General features: G+C 35.4%; 2 protein-coding genes across 6 annotated transcripts in view; one reads left to right on the top strand and one right to left on the bottom strand.

The window, feature by feature from the left end:
* wdp (Leucine rich repeat protein windpipe) overlaps positions 1-12534 on the top strand; it is an 85683-nt gene extending 73149 nt beyond the window's left edge. For all 5 annotated transcript variants that reach the window (XM_089650190.1, XM_089650207.1, XM_089650183.1 and 2 more), the window contains one exon: positions 7802-12534. In XM_089650190.1, the coding sequence (XP_089506316.1) occupies positions 7817-9943 (2127 nt within the window). In that variant the 5' untranslated portion in view covers positions 7802-7816 and the 3' untranslated portion in view covers positions 9944-12534. The remainder of the gene's footprint in view (positions 1-7801) is intronic.
* Positions 12535-16661: 4127 nt separating this feature from the next.
* On the bottom strand, positions 16662-19630 carry LOC149425233 (uncharacterized). The gene is made up of 2 exons (XM_089651030.1): positions 19513-19630; positions 16662-19400 (listed from the first exon to the last, which is right to left on the bottom strand). Exons 1-2 carry the CDS (start codon positions 19582-19584, stop codon positions 17436-17438), a joined length of 2037 nt encoding a protein of 678 aa, XP_089507156.1. The 5' UTR covers positions 19585-19630; the 3' UTR covers positions 16662-17435.
* Between the last annotated feature and the right edge of the window lie 807 nt (positions 19631-20437).

The following is a 20437-nucleotide window of genomic DNA, read 5'->3' as shown; positions in this document are numbered from 1 at the left end:
TATTTTTTTACAAAAACGACGCTATATAAATCATTGCTTTTTCCTGTATTTTTTAGGATTTATAAAAACGTTCAAAGTTTATAACCTGTAATCTGCCTGTAATCTCTTTCACCTTGTAACTTTGCAAATAGTGTGCAGTCCAATACAAAAAGTGCTTCAGCTCTGTGTACCTACGTAATAGTATTAGTAGATAATATTATTACGGACATGTCATTTTAACAAAAGTAACTTTACTAGTGTCGCGCTTTATCTTGCGTGTTGTTTGAACAGTTCGCGCGCTTCGCCGTTCGCCGTGAACTCCGTTCATTTTGGACCAATAGGAGTCCCCCTGTGATAAGGCTACGCCGTACGTTTCTCAATCCCATTATTATTATTTTTAAACAAATATCGTAATCTTATCGAAGTATTTCACGTTTTACAAACTTATCGATTCAATAACGTAGAAAATATTTTTTTAATATACAAGTGAACGAATATAGAAAGTCAGATTTTACTCTAGGCAACTGTGTAGGTGCACGGACACATCTTACTGATATGAAATACTGTTAATTTATTAAAAATCTGGTCATATTATTAGTTTTCTTGTTAAAAACGGGACTGCAGGTCTTCAACGAATGTATTGACAAAGTTCCTAACAAAGTATCAGTCAAAAGCGAATGTTTTATGAGGACGGCGGAACACATTTTTATACAAATATTGATATTGTCGCATTCCGTCACGATATTTATTAGGAAAAGAACACGTGTTCTCGATATGTTCTGAATGTCTGATATTTTATCAGGAAAGTGGCATGTTATCACTTTTTTAACAAGATCATTTTTCTCCGTGTGTATTTAACTACATTGTACTTCCCTGAACATTGTATTTATTTACTCATTCATTCCTTCAGATTTACGTTTCTACGTATTCCTTATAGGTCTATCAACTGTAGTTGACTTCATTGCATTAGGTACTCACACAAATGTATAATTAACATACAGCGTGTTTCGTTCAGACTTAAATAAATATAAAAAATAAAATAAAACAGTTAATGTTTATTTCACAATTCAGAGATCGAAGCCAAAGCGTGTTGAAGTCGGTATGTAGAATAAATTTTGGCAATGCCGAATTTTTGTTATTTATTTCGTTGTTTAAAACGTTTATCGATGCGTAATAAACAATGATAGGTACGTTATGCGCTCTTTAATATTCTAACACTGTTAATTATCAGCATCAGCCATTATCTATATCATATATTTGTAGTCCAATGAATAAATGAGATGAAACATAAAATAGAAAATCTGACACAAAGAAATCTTTGACGATAAAATAATGAAAACTGAGATTATTTCTCCCGCTATATCATGCACCCGATCGAACTGGAACCGATATGAATAGGACACGCTGTAAGTTTCCTAACAATATTATTTTTCAAGCATCGTAAACACTTGCTGACCCTCTTCCACTAGTGACAGTAAACAAGACCTACTCTTCCTACGCAGAAATACATTCAATGCTAAGCTTTTTAAATACATCTACTTGAATTTCACTTTTAATTTCGGTCATGAAGGAATGCAAATCTTGGTAGAGGAAATTAACCCACTTACTCTCACTTGACTCGCTGTCGATGGCAATGCATTCAATCGACTGTTGGTGGCAATCACAGCACTCAATATACGAAATAAATGTAGGTCGTACCCGATCGGCATGTGGCAAGGTTGAAAGCGCGGTTGACTCCAGAGCCTGGGAAGGAAGGTACAATCCCTTTAAAAAACTTTGTTTTTTGCAAATTGATTTTTTTTAATGCATCTAATTATCGCTACGTTACCTATACTACTACTACTATTACCCAGCTTCGAGCGCCGTTTTTAACCTTCAAAACTCTTTTTCGTACTGAATAAATTAAAAAATGTCTAAAGAACTGTACCTGCACAATTTTTATTGCAAGTTTTCACTACTTCAAGTGACCCCACTTCGGTTATAACCACTCGAGCGATTTTTGGCATATTATGGCAAATTTGCAAAAACGTTATAAGCGATTGCTTGACATAACAAGTACAAATTTATAGAACCTAAAAATATGTGAAAAACTGCGAAATCTAGGTGAACTCGTTGGATTTAAACAGCTGTAAGCACTGTTCATATGTTTTCATATTAATATTTTGAGGAATGATATTAATAAATGTATATATGTATAATATATATATACAACCAATTGCTCGAGTGAGCATATTAGCAAGGCAAACACTCATTTATCACAAAATCTGAGTAATAATTTTCTGTTTTATTGTATCTTGGCTACAAACGTCAAAGATAAACGATTTCCACGATAAACTATCTATTTGATCAAATAATACAGATTCAACAGTATCATCCGAGTATTTTTGCGTAAATGACGCACATATCACCAACGTCAGCCGGGAAATTTGTCACTCTTGACGTATTACAATGAAACCCACATACTTTGAATAGATAATCAGATATCTACTGAATCAATTGACTCTAAGACAAATGGACCCGAACGTCGTATAATCAGAATCAGTTTGGAATTAATTCACTAGGCGGAGCCGACTGACGCCTTTGTCCCTTGTTCCGTGGGGTCAAATCGCAAAAAGCTGGACGGATATTCGACTATAATTTGAGACATGTGATTTCGGTTGCAATCTGTAATAAGGAATTATGGGTGGCAGACAATCCTTGAGTCACAAGATGACTAGAGTTTGGAGTCTGGAGTAGAACGGTTTTTGGCGCCTGTTGAAATCGTAATAAAAATATGCATTACAAATACCACCGATGTTTTTTTTTATGTGTACTTAAGTTCAACTTCTGTTTGATGACGTTTTGCAAAGTGAGTTAAATCACTTTCACATATTCTTCAATGAATTCGCATTAGTACCTAGCGAGCCAAGCGGCGCCTGGCGCGAGAAAATTTTTGGCGCCGATTATAAAAAAAAACAGTAGATGCCTAGGTGGTCACTGTAATCAATAATATTCGGAATATTTGTATTTTTAAGTAGCGCCATTTATATGCACAATAATCTCAAGGGCGATGTGTTTGGACTGAAGTGTTGGATATTATCGGCGTCTTGGCGCCTTGGCAATTCGGCGTCCGGAGCGAACTGCTGCAATTGCGCTCGCATATGGCTGGCCCTGTACATACCTACTATGGCATTGAGTCGGCAGGTTGCTGGTTCAATTCTTGTATAGCAAAAAACTTTACAATCGAATTAATAAGTAGATATGGCTTGAATAATACGGTGCCTAAAAAACGCTAAAAATTAACTTAAATAAATATAAATAACAGGCACTGACGCAAGGCAAAACTTACTTAAGACCAAAAATAGCTTAAGTAAGTATGCCCTTTCGATTAATAGGACTCAAATTCCGTATTACGAAAATATGCAAATACATATAATTCGATGTTTATTTATCAACAACAACTTACTGGTGGAATCTTCGTAAAACTTTTGAAAATAGTTCTGAAGCGTAAAAAAGTTCAACGATTTTTCATTTTGAATCAATTCACTAACACTGTGCACCTTCTTGCTATTAATAAATAACCTTGTACTTAGCTTCCCGTCTGGCAATAATTGAAAAACACAAAAAAAGTATCGCTAATATCCATGAATGTCATCGGAAACGGTTGTTGTATTCGGAAACGGCAGCCGCTTCGATTACCCAGCAAAAAACGTCAAACTTTGATCATAATAATGGACCAAGAAGCTGCAGACTAATATATAATGGACCACTAATGGACCCATGAACACTTGAGACAAAAGTTTTTAATCTTGGCGTGACGCGACGTGCATAAAGATTTCCACGTCTTTCAAAGCAGTGGTTTAGTAATTCAATACATTTTCCAGAATATAATTATATTGCGTCGTTCTTAATTATTAATCCAGGTTAATCTTTAATTTTATCAGGTTTATTTAATCTACGCGCGTCGTGTTTACAATACACACACAGTCGCAATAAAGCCTCCGTCATAGGTTTAACCCCGATAGCAAAGGTTCCAGGATCAAGACTTGGACTCTGTTAACTGTTGGTGTTAGCATCCTATAATGGCAATTAATTTTTCTCTACGTCTATAATAATATTGTGGAAAAAACCAGCAACGTTTAGACTACCTTAATTGGCAAGCAATGTGGTTGGATTTCTATTTGCTGTTCATAACTGTTTCCGTATTCACTTTTTTGGTCGAAGGTTGAAAGACAATAATTATTATTGAACCAATATTAGACGAGTCAATATAATTTTGTGAAAAGGACAATGAACGTAATATTAATATTAGCACGTTCTTGTGGCATCTAATTATTTTTTAAAGATAAGGCACCACCGCACGGTCCCTACTTATAATACAAGTTTATTTGATATCACTTCTTTTCATTTTTCCGTTCCTTCCTAAAGTGAAGCAGAGGCTTGACAGCTAAGATTATTAAAATTTTTTGCCATTTTTATAATCATTGATTAAACGTAAGTACGTAATACCCGAGCTCTGGCTACCTTGGAAGCAGAAATGAACATATCTCCCGACATCCGATCGAGCTGAAACTCGGCAGATAAACTCGATGACAATGTAATATATCAACTTTTGGTGGCAATCACGTAAACACACGCGGACACACATGCATTTCTCTGAAATCGGATGACGTTACAGCAGTTAATAAACGAAATAAATCTCGGTTCTACCCGATCGACATTTGGCGAGGTTGGTCGAGTTGTTCAATCTAATTTATTCCCAGTCAAACCAATTTATTTATATTTATTTTTAAAGACACTTTTAAACACATACTTAACAGAAAATAAACTTTTCCTTTTTACTAAAAAAATAACGTAAAAATTTCGATAAAAAGCGTAATTATTGAAGTTATTAAAATGAAACATGTTTCCAAGCTAAACAATTTCTTTTCGATCCAGCAAATCATTCTGGATAAATTATTTGTCCAAAGATAATTGCGTTTCCAAGGCCGTTGCGTTTCTTGAACCAGACATGAAGCTAGCAAGCATTGTGCGGTAAATTGGGCATTCAGTACTATTCTATAGAATATATTCCATAACAGATAGGTTCTTCATTCACTTTATTGTGGCTTGTGACCGCAGAACGGTTTCCGCAATTACGCGCAGTGGCTGGTCAAGCGTGTGCCCACTGCCCAGTGGCCCCAGGCTCTGTATTTTATAAACCAACTATTGTTTATTTTTTGTACCTACCTAAATAATTAAGTTCAATTTTTTAATATAATAATAATAACAATTCACATTTTTTATTGGGAAAATTTTGGGCAATATCCATAGAGTTCGGATACTAATAATCTATCTATTTATATAAAGAATAATGATTTCATTTGTATACGAATCTACATTGTTATTCCGAAACTGATGAAATTTAGCACACTTGATCTTCAAAACAATAGGAAGGTCAATGTCTACATAATATTTTAACATTATATCGCCATTGGTTAAAAGTGTCGTCATCTATCGCCCTGTTGGCCGAAAGTGTCTTATTTTGGAATTGTGCCCTACTGATTGCGGCAAATAGTCACTAGTGTAGAAACGTTTTATAATAAATTAAATCATGGACTTAAACGAAAACTCTCTCAACTATATGACTAAAGCTAAAGATCTCTTGAGCTTACTAATTAAGATTATTAACGATCCTGGAAACAAGTTCACGAAGGAACATAATGGGCAAAATAACACCCATAGCCACGGAACTTTTGGGAACCACAGTATGGCTGTAAGAATGGGAATATTTGAAGGCGAATTAACAACTCTAAAAAGTGCAGTACATACCCAGTCAACAGATGCTAACCCCACAAATCCTCCATCTAATGTTTATGATCTGTTATTGGAAATTGAAGAGAGGAAGCTCCGTGTAAAAAATTTAATTCTTTTCAATGTCCCTGAGAGTACGTCAGAATTAATACCGCAATTAATATTTCAGATGATGTCAACAAGGTTACTACGGCCCTGAAAAATATTGATAATTCCAAGGTTCAAGATATTAAAATATACAGGTTGGGAACGAAACGAATCGCAAATTTAACATTCTTACATGACGTCATCATGCTAACTGAAACCTGGTTAATACTATCCATCTTCTCCATTAATACCATCAAAAAAGGTGATAAACACGGAGTGGTTAACTACAGACCCGTGTGCCTTCTATAGACAATTCCTAAAATGTTTTGAAATACTTCTTTTAGATTAAATCAAGTCATTTTTCCTAAACAACATGGTTTTACTGCCGGAAAATCTACTCTTACTAACTTGTTAATATATCAAAATTATCTTTGTCAATGTCTAGTAAACATCAGGTTGATTCTATTTATACTGATTTCAGTAAGGCGTTCGATAAAGTTGAATTGATTTATTACTGTATAAATTCTATATAGATGGATCACTATATCAATGGTTAAACAGTTATTTAATGTACAGAGTACTGGCTGTTAAAATTGATGGCATACTAACATATAAATTCATTGCTACGGGTGGCGTTCCGCAAGGCTCACATTTAGGACCGATCTTGTTTTTGTTATTTGTTAATGATGTTTTATATATTTTCGATTATGTTCATGTCCTAATGTTTGCAGATGATCTAAAATTATTTAGACATGTTAATGATTGCCATATATTGTCAAATAACTTGTCCAAACTTTTTATACGGTGTCCAGAAAATAACTTGCAACTCAACATTAACAAATGTCAAATTACGAGGTTTTATCGAATAAGGAATCCCATAATTTTTGATTATTCTATTAGTGATATATCGTTAGTTTCTGTCTCAGAAAGCAATGACTTGGGTATATGGTTTGATATGAAACTCAATTTCATAAAGCACATAAAAATCATATCCAACAAAGCATTGAAAATGTGGGGCTTTATTTTAAGATTGTCTAATGATTTTCACAATATCTACACTATCAAAACATAGTGTTGTGGCGTTCCACACCTAGTGAGATGGGCAATACGTCACTATTGTAACTAAATGTAATATTAAAATAAAATAAATAAATAAAATAGTATATGTCACTAGTAAGAAGGCCATATCGAAATTATGAAGTTCATTCTCACACCATTGAAAGAATCCAAAATAAATTCTTAAGATATGTAACTTTAAGAATAGGTATTCCTAGAGAATGCCTAGATTACGGCTACCTTCTTTATTCAATAAATTTATTAAAATTATCCCAACATCCCATGTGTTTGTTTAAAATTATTAATTCGTTATTGAATACCCCTGAGTTACTACATTTAAGGTTAAACGCAACGCTCGTTGTATTCTACGTGTTCACAGATGGCGTTAATTAATTAATTTTGTTTAAATACGCTTTTGCAAGGTATTGCTTTACAATATTAAGACAAATCATTTGTTTGCGCCCGTATATACGCAATATGAATATGAATCATCTGTGAACACGTAGAATACAACGAGCGTTGCGTTTAACCTTAATTTCGGTCCATGTTCCTGACAGGACAGTTACAAGACAGTACCTACCTATACTATTGTAGCAATTCTTCTACAACTTCGTAGTATTACGCGCCTATGAGACGAATCCAAAATTTGAGATGGATGTGCAAAATGTAGTTGATCGATTTATTGTATCTAATGATCAAATTATATTTATTTTATGTACTTACTACTTAGGTATTAAATTTCTGCGTTGTTTTAACTGTATTATGTCTGCAATAAGTAAATAACATTTTGAAAAACTTTGGGTAAAGCCCGGGCAACGCCAGGGTTTTCAAGTAGTGTTAAAATAATTTATATTCCACCTACAAGTTAATTATGCTCAAATTAATAAATTATTTTCTTTATTTTCAGTTCGGCGCAAGTAAAATGAGGACTATACGATCATTGCTGTGGATGGTGGTGTGGGTGGCAGTGTATACTTCCGCCAACCCAACCCCCACCTCCACTCCTTCCCCCTCCGCCTGCCCCTCTGCCTGCAAGTGTGTCACCACCCCGGAGGGACTCCACAAGGCCACCTGCTCCGACTTGCCCTCCCTCCACAAGTACTCCGTCAGAAACAAACACCACAACATCAACGTCATCGACCTTTCCAACGCGCACATCGGTAAGGTCCATGGCGAACTAGACAAGTTCACGGAGGTTGTCTCAATTGACTTATCTTCAAACAGCATGGCTCATCTCAACAAATTACTACGCAACTCAAAGAAATTGGTACACCTTAATCTCGCAAGAAATTTGTTGAAAAATTTTGACACGTCTCATATACCTTCTAGTGTAAGTTCATTAGATTTGAGCCATAATATGCTTCATAATGCACCCACAAACCTGCATTCGTTGAAAGATCTCGAGCACTTACAGTTGAATGGAAATCCACTACGATGCACATGCAATAATTTAAAAGAGTTAGACATACTTAGAAAACAAGGAGTGGTCATCGATGATGTTAAATGTATCTCTCCGATGAATGTGAAAGGTTTCAGCTGGGCCGAATTAAAAATATCAGAAATCTGCGCTGAAAAGAAACATTCTGCGGAACCTAAAAATGTCCTTTTGGAAGACATGATGATGGGAGATCAACCACTAGATACTGAAAATATCGCTCCAGATACGACTAATCAAAAATCGATGCCCTTAACAGCTTTGAGTGATCTTGACGCTGGAGAAGTTTTCGAAGGATCTGGCGGAGATAAAAATGACGATGATAAAGTCTACCTTGGAATTACCACTGAAGATTCTAATCAGGCTATCTACGAAGATTCATTGATGTTTGAAAGTTCAGGAGAATACCCTGCAATAGAACTACGAAATGTAAATAATTTATCAGAGAATGGTTTAATGGTTTTAGATTCAAACATTTCGACAACAGAAGAATCAGGATCTGGAGATTTCGGTTCTGGACTTGTCCTTGGATCAAGAGGACTATTTGAAAAGGATAGTTCTTCAACAACCGTTGATTCCCTTTACGAATCGTATGACGATGAAGGTAGTGGAGATGACTCAGTGAACACGAGTAGTACTACTTCAGAGCCATTTATAACTGGTTTATTCAATCCATTCTTCATGCCTAGTTCCGATTCAAACTCGAGTACCTCAGAAGAGCCATTTACATTACCAGAATCCCCGAGTGTTTTCAAGGGAAGAATCGATTGGGATGCTGTTCAACCGGAGCCTAGCTCGGAGAAACCTGAAACAGAGCCAGTTGTCATAGAAGAAGAAATTGTAAAAGTCGTAAGCCACTCTGATGACGGTAGACAAAAAATGGCAGTAAATGGTCCAAGCGAGGATCTCCGTGAAGAATCATCCAAAGAATATGTAAAGAGTTCAGTTGGAACATACATTTGTGTTGGCATTATAGTGGTTTTGCTGGTAGGGTTAGTAGGAGTCACTATCATAAGAGGACAGTCGCGCAAACGAAGGGAACGTAATCTAAGCAGGCAACAGAAGAAAGATGTTGAAAAAGCTGATAAAGAAATGGTCGACATGAACAAGTCATTACTTGGTAAGCCGGTGGTCAATCCCAAAGAAGCTGAGAAAAAGAGCAACGGGAATAATTACGAGCTAGTACCTACGCATGATCCACGGAAAACAAGTAGGAATGGAACATTAGATAGTAGGAAGGGGATTGATGAAAACATTCAAAGGTCTGAAGCTCCGGAACCTGTGGCTCAAAGTGTCAGCTCCTTCAAGCCGAATGGAACTCCTACTGAACCAATATCTATACCAAAGGTTGAGGAACCGACCGGTCCTTATGATCCGTACCACTCCTCTGTAGATGCTCCTCTCACAAACGGTGAAACTTATCCGAATATGAATTTACTGCCTCCTCCGAACGAATATATTCCAGTGTACGACTCTGGAAGAGTTAGAATCAAGTTGACGGAGACACCCAAACCTAAAACTCCGGTTCTTGTCACGAGAAGTCGATCGAATGCGGGAGAAATAATAATCACCCCTTCTCCAGAACAAATTTCACCATCCAAGAGCACAACTTGAGTCTCCTAACGTGGTCTTGCGACTAATTGGTGATTTACAGACATATCTCATGATGTTTTGTCCTAATGTGAAACTACGAGACAGTTAAAAGAACTTCTGAGAAAGACGCTGAATTCCGACATGTACATAGTGAGTGTCACCGAGATATTTGATATATTTTTGTAAATTCAATTTTCTGCCAAAGTGTTTGTAGTCCACGGCATTACGAGTGCCTTAGTTTGTATTAAATGAATATGCCTGAACATTCTTGGAACCCAAGTTTCAATTGAAGGTTATGTGAAAGAAAAATACATAGATTATGGATTCATTGTCTTGTTGAATGAGGGATGTGTTTTGATTTTATTACTTTATTTATTATAACGCTTATTCTGTTTGTTCCCGACGGAGGTTGAGCGGAGGTGCATTTTGTATTTATGTCTTACTGATAAGTGAAATAATTACCATGTAAGGATAATGTGTCATTGCTTAGAGAAGAAACTAGTGTTTGAGGTGTCCCACCTCATGGTACTTATAAGAAATGAATGAATAGTGACGCTTAGTCCATTAATCGTATCATTAAGTTATGTAAGGAAATATACTATTTTTATATGAGTATTTTCGTGTAGAAGTTCCTTTTCAGAATTGTGAAATTGTGATATTCCTTTAGTTAGGCAGCTAACATCTATGCGCGTCTTTCTTGAGCTTGGTTGGGGGACCTTACGGCGGAGAAGTCATTTCCCTTTGATGTATTATTCTAGTTATGTATGAATGGAGTGATGGATAAATAGCATGTAATGAACACAAAATCCTTCTTTTCACCGTATTTTCCGCTCGTCTGCTGAAAGACTGTGAAGAGATTCTTTTGTAAAAAGTAGTAAATGACTTTGTGTGCAGCACTTTGTTTTTAGTGGTGTATACAAAGTTGTAGATTCTTGTCTAATAATGTTCCACCAAGTTACTAATTTTCAAAACGTTGTAATATAATATATTTTACTTCATAAGAGTATGTAGAATTTTGAATGTGGAGTATAAGTTTGTCACTATCATTCATATTCATAAGACACCGAACAATATTTTGTCATTTCTTGAAAACATGTTTAAAATATATATTTTCATTCTTCTTCGGGTTTGTAATAATTGAATGAAATCAAAGTGCCACACAAAAAGAAACCCAAGCTTGTCATCTGGTATAAAATGTATAGCATACATATATTATTAAATTAGATTCCAACTATCAATTTTGTTGCTTTCATATTTAAAGAATATATATAATGCAAACAAAAATTATAAATTATTTTTGTTTCATTTTGACCCCGATGACTAAATAGTTTTAGCCTGAAATTCACAATGGTTATACAATGTTAACAGTGTTGCTTATTTCATGAATTTATATTAAACTGGAATAGTTCATCGATAAGCATTCAAAATCAGTTGAATTTCTATCAATGTCACATGTTGTCAGTTTACTTTACACAGTTTATTTATTAATAAATTTTCCCATTTTCTTGTATATACATTTTTCTGGGCTAGGTTGAATTCAACCCCAGTTCACAAAAGCGTTTTAATTACATTCCAATTGGTAATGCATGCTGTAAAACAATAAGATTTATATAAGTAGCCACCTATGTACACTCAAAATTACCTTCTATCAAACAAACAGTAAATTGAAACTGGTATATTAATTTTACAAGAAATTATATAGAATGAGTAAATATTTCTGATAGTCAAGTACTAACTTCAATAAATAAATTATGTTTTACGAATTTTAACTGGTACTATTGACGGAAATCAGAAACTGTACTTGTCTGTTTTAGAGTTTTTCACCATTATAATCATTAATATTTTTATATATGTTATTTTAAATAAGTTTTACTGATTGCGGGATCCATATTTTTTTAATAACCGGTCTTCGAGTACATACGCTTTTATGATCTATATATTATATCCAAGTATAGCACCCTGGGGATAGATTGCCCAGAGTGAAATCTGGAACTCCCATGTCAACATAAACCATTAATTTTTCAATATATCTTGCTACCAAATAAACTGTAGTTCCAGATTTCGTCTGCGGTTAATTTCTCAGTCTTAGTATATATCACAAATTTCAGCCTGTAAATTACATTTACTTAGATTTATGAGATTAATTTTTTTTACCAATTTTGTCACAAGAATCTTACCATTCTCTAAAAATGTGCTTCCCTTTTAAACATATCAATTGAATAATATGTATGTTGATACACAAAATAGGTACTTCGAATCGTTTTGAAGAAAATTGATCAAATTATCAACAAAAAATTACTTCCTGAGTGCTATGAACATTTTGCCTTTAATGTTAGATATATTTTATTGTGCTTTTATGGTAAAGAATAAAATGAATCTGTTATTCGTCTCCCGTTGGTTTACCATATTTCTACAAAAGTCTGAATAACTTTACGGTGTTGAGCTGTTTGTTATAAATACGAATAAACTATCAAAACTCCGATACGAGGTTTATTGCTTACCCATATTGTAATTATTATTATACATAATGTATAACGAAAAATATGTAATAACGAAAATAAAGAGTTTGTCTAGTACCGAAATAAATATAAAATTAATAATATTGTTATAAACTTGCGTTTCTTTGGGACATAAATATTTAAACTTACCTTCCTATTTCCTTTCCCTTTTCAGAAAATTATACAAGTAATGTAATTAAAATACACAACTACCATCTATTGTTAACTCTTTGCACTTTGACAAACTTTGACGGCCGATATTCCAGCGCTCTTACGTCATAAATGTATTTCTTGCTCACTTCGTAGAACTATCACGATGCTGACATCTACAAGAATTTCTCAAAAATAAAATTGTATTTCATAAAAAAAGATCGATAATCAAGTGCGCCTCTTCGCGCCTTTTAGTCCTTTAGTTTACATTTTTGTCAACGGATGGCGTTAGTACTAGTATGTCATTCACAACTTTTATTAACTAAAAATGATAAGTGATCATGGTGTCCCACTTGTATCTATCAACGTAGTGGCCTAAGTACACACACGCCGAGAGTGGTTTATTTATGACGCCGAGTGAATGGCGGGACCACATTCAAAAGATACCTTACGTCTTTGTGTGAAATTTTATGTTTTTGTTTTTATAAACACGAGGATTTGTTTTCATATTGTGGAGAATAGTCTGTTCTGTCTATATAGTCCAATAAATCATGCCAGAATGCTATAATTTGACATTTAATTGCGTGCATAGGTATTTGAAAATATGTACCGCGTACGGGTATAGATAAAACGGAGCAAATTAACGCGTTCAAAAGGTTAAGAGCCATTCTTAAAAAAAAAGTTAACGTGGCTGCGAAATTGATTTTGAAAATAATCAATTCCTACTGATATAACCAAATAATTTTTTATGTACTTATGACCACTCAAACATCAAATTTTTTTTTTTATACAGAGCAGAGACGGTTTACGTATGGCTCCCGTGAGCACTTAGGTCCTGGGCCCATTGTGCTATCTCCCATTTTACCTCATTCCTTTAACAGTCAACCTGTACCTTTTATAAAGTTCACCAGGGTTGTTATTGGATATGTGGCTATATCTTCTAGTTCCACAATGTGTATTCCCAGGTCTCATTTCTCCTCTCCAATCCCCCTTGGTTCCTTGAAGGCCCCAAAAGGGAAGAGAGCCTCATCTCTTCTCTCCACTCCTCCCAGGTTCCCTAAAGGCCCCACGATGGAAGAGGACTTCGTCTCTCCTCTACACTCCTCTTTGGTTCTCTAAAGGCTGGGGGATGGTAGAGGGTTTCGTCTCTCCTCTCCACTCCTGCTTGGTTCCCCGAAGGCCCCGCAACGGAGGAGACTACTCTTGCTTGGTTCCCTGAAGGCCCCATGGCAGAAGAGTCTACTTCCCCTCAAAATATTACAATATTCGTCCAATATTCGATCCACGGGTATCTAGGGAAATAAAAGGTCTACTCCAGCAGAGCCCCGAGTGCTGGAGTAAGGTCTAAATACTCCGAGATGCGACCCTGTTTCTCGGAGGCACCATTCGTGATACTGTTCCCCAGGTGATTCAGCCTTAGTACGGTAGCCCACACCTTAGCTTGGGATGGCTATTGCAGGTCGTGTTTCCACATGAAAATTAGAAACATCACAAGCATAGGTAAGTAAAAAAGAATTTTAACCAATGAAGACGAATATAATACTAATACAACTAAACGAAACAACAAACAGAACAAGTTACAAAAATAAAAAGGTAACTGTCGCAATTGGGAATCAAACCCAGAATGTCAATTTATTAGTATTATATTCCTCTTACGCTTAGTAGGTGTAGGTTTTGATTCTCCGCCATATTACTTAACAAAATAACAATTTTTTTGTGAAAAAACATATATAGCTAAGGCGGTCGTCTCACAGGTCCAAAACAAAAACTTAATGCTGTATACCAAGAGCCCACTGAACCATAAAACGGGTCGGGGGCTAGAGGGAGCGATGTGGTGTACTTCCTGTATACAGCTAGCGGTACAAGGTTTCAGTGGGCGATATTTATTGCGACACTGTTGATATCACATAACAAACTTTTAATTACCATTTTTACCAATTACATTTATTTTAGAAGTGATTTTAAAATATTCTTAAGAATGTATTATTTAGGCACAATAATAATATCAGAAAAAATTCCACAACCTCGCTGGCACTTGGTGACTGACTTTATTCACTGTCATTTATTATTGTTACATGCTTACGTGCCATTCAGCCTTTTCCTCAGTCTCTTATCAAATTTCAATTTATATTAATATAATTACCTTTTACAATAGTACCCATGAGTCAATTTAACGATGATAAGATAATGACATTCAGCTAGGCGGTAAATTCGAAAAGAGAAATCTGCAATACCGACAGTTTTCCAAGCTACAGAGCTTATTTGCTGTGGGCAGCGATTATTTTATTTAATAGATTATTATCTTACACTGTCTTTACAGTACTAGGTTTTTGTCGATTCCTTACCGACCCGTGAGACGACTGCCTAAATGTACGGTGATTGCCCACTTACTGATTCGAAGAAGATACACCCATTTATTTTGGTTTATTATCAATAATAATTGGTAAATCATTAAGGAAATATAAGAAATAGTTGCAAAATTAAAAAAAAAACTCAACATGTTTTACAATATCTGAATTAACTTTTCAATAACTGTTTGTTTGAAAGCATTTGTTAACTGTCACATTGAAGAAATATAAATGAAATATTTAAAAAATGTGTTAGTGAGGAAAGGTCAACTAAAGTGAGAGTTGGCCGGATTGCGAGCAATCATTCATAGTATAGTTTACCTACCTACCTCTAATTTTAGTTGTTTGCAAAGAAAAAAAATCATAAACGTTGGATAGCATCTACATAATTTTTTTGGAATTAATTTTTAAATTATTTAGAAAAAGCTTTGCACTTTATACGCTAGATGCCGACATTTGCACTCTATTGAATTTTAGTTGCACTGACGTTTGGAGTTGCTGATGGTTGCAGCAAAGCGAACACAATTACTTAGAACGTTTACCAATAGATGGCTGTAATATTCAGAAAGTTATTTATTCTTATTCTACTTTTGGAGGAAAGATTCTGCTGCTTTCCAAATATTATTGAAAGCTTTCTGCGCGGCCTTTTACACACAAAACGAAATTTTGAATTCGCGGCACAAATACTAAGCCAAACAGATTTTTTAAAGAATTTTCATCCAAAGGTACAGCAAAATATCTATTACGGACACAAATAACAAGTAAGCATATAATAATATAATATAATGTGTGAAGCAAATACCCACTGGAGTGACTTTTGGCATACTTTATTGATTAAATAACACGGTAAACGTACATATATACATATATGGGTTCCATGATAACTCAACACAGTGACAATTCAACACACTTTTAAAAAGATATATAAAGTAATTAGAAACGATGAAATTTTTTTTAACCTAACCTAACCTAACCTAACCTACTTAACCCAGTTAATAAAGTTTTTGTTTCATCACTTTCCATGACTTCATATAACTTTTTAAAGATGTGATGAATTATCATTGTGATGATTTATCCGGTCACCATATATGACAGCAATCACTCCAGTGGATACTTGAGTCGGATTATGTCATGAGTCAAAATAACAGAGGGGCATACACGCCGTTTTCGCAGGGGTAGGCAGAGAGGACGGACTGCTAAACATTTCAGTCTTGGCACACACCCCTTGCTTCAGTCACATTCATACATCGTCTCACACATGCCCTTATGTTATTCTGACTCCTGACTCCTGACTCCTGACATGACCCGAATGAAGTATTTGGTTTTCTTGATCGTGCCATTTCTTTCTCATTATATGTCTTCTTTATTATTAAGGGTTTACATAATAAATAACTGCTGAAAAAATTTAATAACGTGAAAACTTTCATGAAGATAATTTGTGCATAATGGATGTATCCTATGTTTTAATTTCACATATGGACATGTCCGGCCGAATATGACGAGATAGGAGCATATCTGCATCTACTAATAAGTGTGGATGGATCTGTCAGGCAGACAACATGCACACAGAAATGCACTCGGCTCGGCCTGTGACGCCGTGGTCGGCCGGATATGTCCGTACCCGTACGTGAAGGCTTTTGATTCAAATGGTCGAGCCTAAGATTAAAATTAAATCAAAGTTACCATTTAAAATATTTTATTTTATTTTAGTGTCGACAATTATTAAACGCTTATTGAGTACATTTTATATTAACAAACATTAGTTTTGCGTTCGAAACATTCACACATGCACATTTATGAACCTAGGCACAATATAAATTATCGGTTAAAGGAGTTTGCCTACCTTATTAAAATATAGCAAACAGAACATTGACAATTTTTTTTGAGGAAAGACTTCCTTACATTATTCTGTAAGGGTATCCATAAATATATTTTTAATCAATGCTTTAATATAAATCACAATATATAATGTATTATACACATTGCGAGCAAGTGAGACCGTTTCCGAAGTTAAAAATAAAATAAATTGAATTGTTTCCAGAAACCCCTGGAAACCCACTGGATGACAGCACTGTATACAAAGGACATAGATATAAAAGTTACACCATTCTCACCTACCTACTATTCTTACCTATACTGTAGTCAACTGTACATATTGTGTTCTGTATTATGACCAGTTAAGACCAGTATAAATGAAAAGTAATTCGTATTACTAATCTTAATCATATTTTTGTACAGATTGTACTAATTATGCACATAACAATATAATTTTACATTCACGCTTTTTATATTATTAATCATGTCATTTTGTTGGTTAATCTAGTCTTGGATACTCTCGTCACTCGTGATCCTAAGTAAAGTGTTATAATTGATTCTTTAATTCAACAACTTTATATTTTTAGTCCCACTATAACATCCCAAATTCGTTAAAAACTATAGTATAATTTACATAATATTATTGTCTCTAATTGGCAGTAAATTCGTTTTTTGAGGTACAAATATTTAGTACAAATTATATTAAAAATCACTTTCGTGCATTTGAACCACACAAGAGGCAACGATGTTACCATCGGACCTGTGCGTTGTTAGTCTGGACTCCTCCGTCGGGGTCTCTGAATCAGGGTCTTCCAGCCTATCTGTTCTGGATCTTCGTCTCCTGTGACGGATCCTATTGGAATTCTTCTCCTCGTTCAATAGATCCCCGCTGGACCTCGTCCTCCGTCTTGCCCTCCTCCTTGGCTTCTTCTCGAGGTCCTGGCTGAGCCCCATCCCTGATAGAGAGTGGAATGACCCATTCAGCTTAGGCATCAACAAAGCTTCGGCGTAACTCGGTGGTGATACTGTATCCCTCGGGTCTGGAGCGTTTATTTGTTGTTCTTGTTCTCTCCGCATTCTCGCTTCTCTAAGCCTATCTCTTGTTGCTTCGGCTTCCCTTTCTCTTTCTTGTTCGAGCGCTCTTTCCTTCATCTTTAACCCGTGGCGGATAAGCATGATTATAAAGCAAGTGACGAAAAATCCCGCAATCACCATCAGTACAAACGTGTATGCACGTTGGTTTGGACTTAGAGAACTGACTTCTGGATACCATGTGAAGTAGCATGCTTCCAACCAAGTCCTACCAGCGACATTGGAGGGAGTGTGACAGATCAGCTGATTTGTTGCCCACACTTTTGGTGGCTCGGCAGACAGGAACTGGAAAAAGTATTTCAAATCGTCGTCAGTGCAATCACACCGCCATGTATTGTCGTTTAATGTCATACTTGTCAGCTTAGAGTTTCCTGCGAAATTATAAGATTTTAACGTTTGCGTAAATCTGTTCTCCGATAAGTAGAGCGTGGTCAGTTCCGGAAGTAGACTAAACGTGTCATTATCAATTGAACTCAACCGGTTAAAACTCAAGTCTAATGTTTGTAAACTATTAGAGAATAAAGCGGTAGGCAAGGCGCTGATAAGGTTTTTCGACAGGTTTATTTCTAAAATAGATGAAAGGCCTTCGAGGGAGTTCCCATCGATAATTTGTATTTCACAGAAGCTCATATCCAACGAGAGCAATGATTTTGATTTCAAACTTCCGACGCTTGAAATATAATTCCGAGACAAGTACAGAACTGTGAGGTTTGGTGTTTTCAAAAATGTTTCCTCATTCATTGTTGGAATCACGTTAACTGAGAGATTGAGATTCTTCAATGCAGTTAGACCCTCAAAAGCGTTCTTGTGAATGAATGCAATGGCATTGGATGAAAGGTCCAATGTTATCAAATTTAAGTTATTTGTGAAATCGCCACTCATTAGACGCCTAAACATATTTCCTCTCAGATTTACTTCTTCCAAGTTGCGAAATCCCGATAGACTCGCTTTGTCCATATTGCAATAAGAGAGGTCGATCTTTCGAAGGGATTCGGAGGTGACAAAATCGACAGTATTTAGAGAGAATCTGTAATTATGAGACATTTTGAGATACCACAACGACGGAAGATAATTCAACTCTTCGTGGCCTATGTACGTCAGTTCACAATGACTCAGATCCAGAGTGCTCAAAGTTTTGGATACGAGTCTTTGGAATGTCTTTATTGGATTATGATTCATACTCAGGTGGACTAGTTGCGCCAGCCCGGAGATTGGTGACTTGCCGTAAATTTCGGTTATGTTGCATCTGTTCAGATATAGTTCTTCCAAGCTGTTGCTGATCAATATTTGGTTGGTCTTTGGAAACGAAAAATTGCTTAACGGATTCTTTGAAAGGTACAGTTTTTTTAAACTAGTCGCCGGTAGTAAAAATTTATTAGCACTAATATCTTCCCATTTGGATATGCTGTTCTTAGAAAGATCAAGTGTGACTAACGATGTTAAGTTTTTAAGGGCTGTACTCGAAATAGTTCTTATTTTGTTTCCACTGAAGTTTAGTTGTTCTAAAAACGGAGTCCTCGATAATCCTTCTGGAATTGTCTCGAAAAAATTGTTAGAGAGGTCGAGAATCTGCGTCTGCAAACCAAAAGGCAAAACATTAGTAAGTTTGATGGAAAAAAATAATGTATGGCAAACCGTGGATAAAATGACATTTATATCGGTCCAGTGAGGTTTAAAATAAGATTACCTGTGGATCCAGTCCATCTGGAAGATCATATAAGTCTCTGGCGGAGCAATCAACCAGGAATTCAGCCAGCATGGTCAAGGAGCATTCACACTCCACGGGACATGGAAAGAGCGACTGGCCCGACACCAGGCCCGCCCCCAGGAGAAGCAAAATATGTAGCATCATAATACCATCTACAACAAATAAAATTCCATTCAAACAGTGACACATTGATCGTATAACCAAAATTAAACATAAAACACTTCGAACGACGTCTTCTTGGTTTTTTATCGTGGTACAATCAATACCGATAAAACAACACAAATAACGAATGTGGCCATCATGATTATTTCGGTGCGACTGCGAAACTGTAATATTACTGTAATAATTTGTGTAAAGATAAACGGGAATACATATAAGTAGAACGGTAAGAAATTTTATCTTATCAAGGTCTAACTCTCAGTTCGCTTGTCACATGCAACAGAAGGAATTTCTAGGAACTTTGAAAAAAAAACTTCAAACCATTATCAAAATACGACAGTACTGAATTCATGATTCATTGTGACTGTGAGTAGAAACACAAATTATAAATATTATTTAATACTTATTTTAACAACAACGTTTAATCGACGTTTTTATTTTACTTCGTAGTCGAGAAAACGCGGCACACAAATAAAATAAATTAAAACTAAAATATTTTAAAGTCATAAGTGATAAAATTATTTTCAGTTCATACAATAAACATTATACCAATAACGACAAAAAAATAAAACCAATAACGTATATTGTATAGTTGTACCTTCTTTAATCGGTCAAGAAATGCACTTGATTTAGTGATCGTGGAGGAGACAGCCGTCTCGTTGTCATCTATCAGCGACAATCACATTAACTTTTCAACTTACAATTGGATCACTGTTTCATAACGAAAAAAGAACTACGATCGTTG

Source organism: Hesperophylax consimilis, chromosome 3, assembly GCF_061612785.1.
Source record: "Hesperophylax consimilis isolate HC1 chromosome 3, BYU_Hcon_1.0, whole genome shotgun sequence".
Classification (NCBI taxonomy): Eukaryota; Metazoa; Arthropoda; class Insecta; order Trichoptera; family Limnephilidae; genus Hesperophylax; species Hesperophylax consimilis.
Note: the sequence above shows the minus strand (reverse complement) of the source record. Positions and strands in the feature narration are given on the sequence as shown.

Bases quoted from the DNA above. Each gene is read 5' to 3' on its own strand.
- LOC149425233 (XM_089651030.1), bottom strand. From the start codon at position 19,584: ATGCTGGCTGAATTCCTGGTTGATTGCTCCGCCAGAGACTTATATGAT. The intron at 19,401-19,512 runs GTAATCTTATTT...TTTGGTTTGCAG, and splicing joins CAGATGGACTGGATCCACAG to ACGCAGATTCTCGACCTCTC.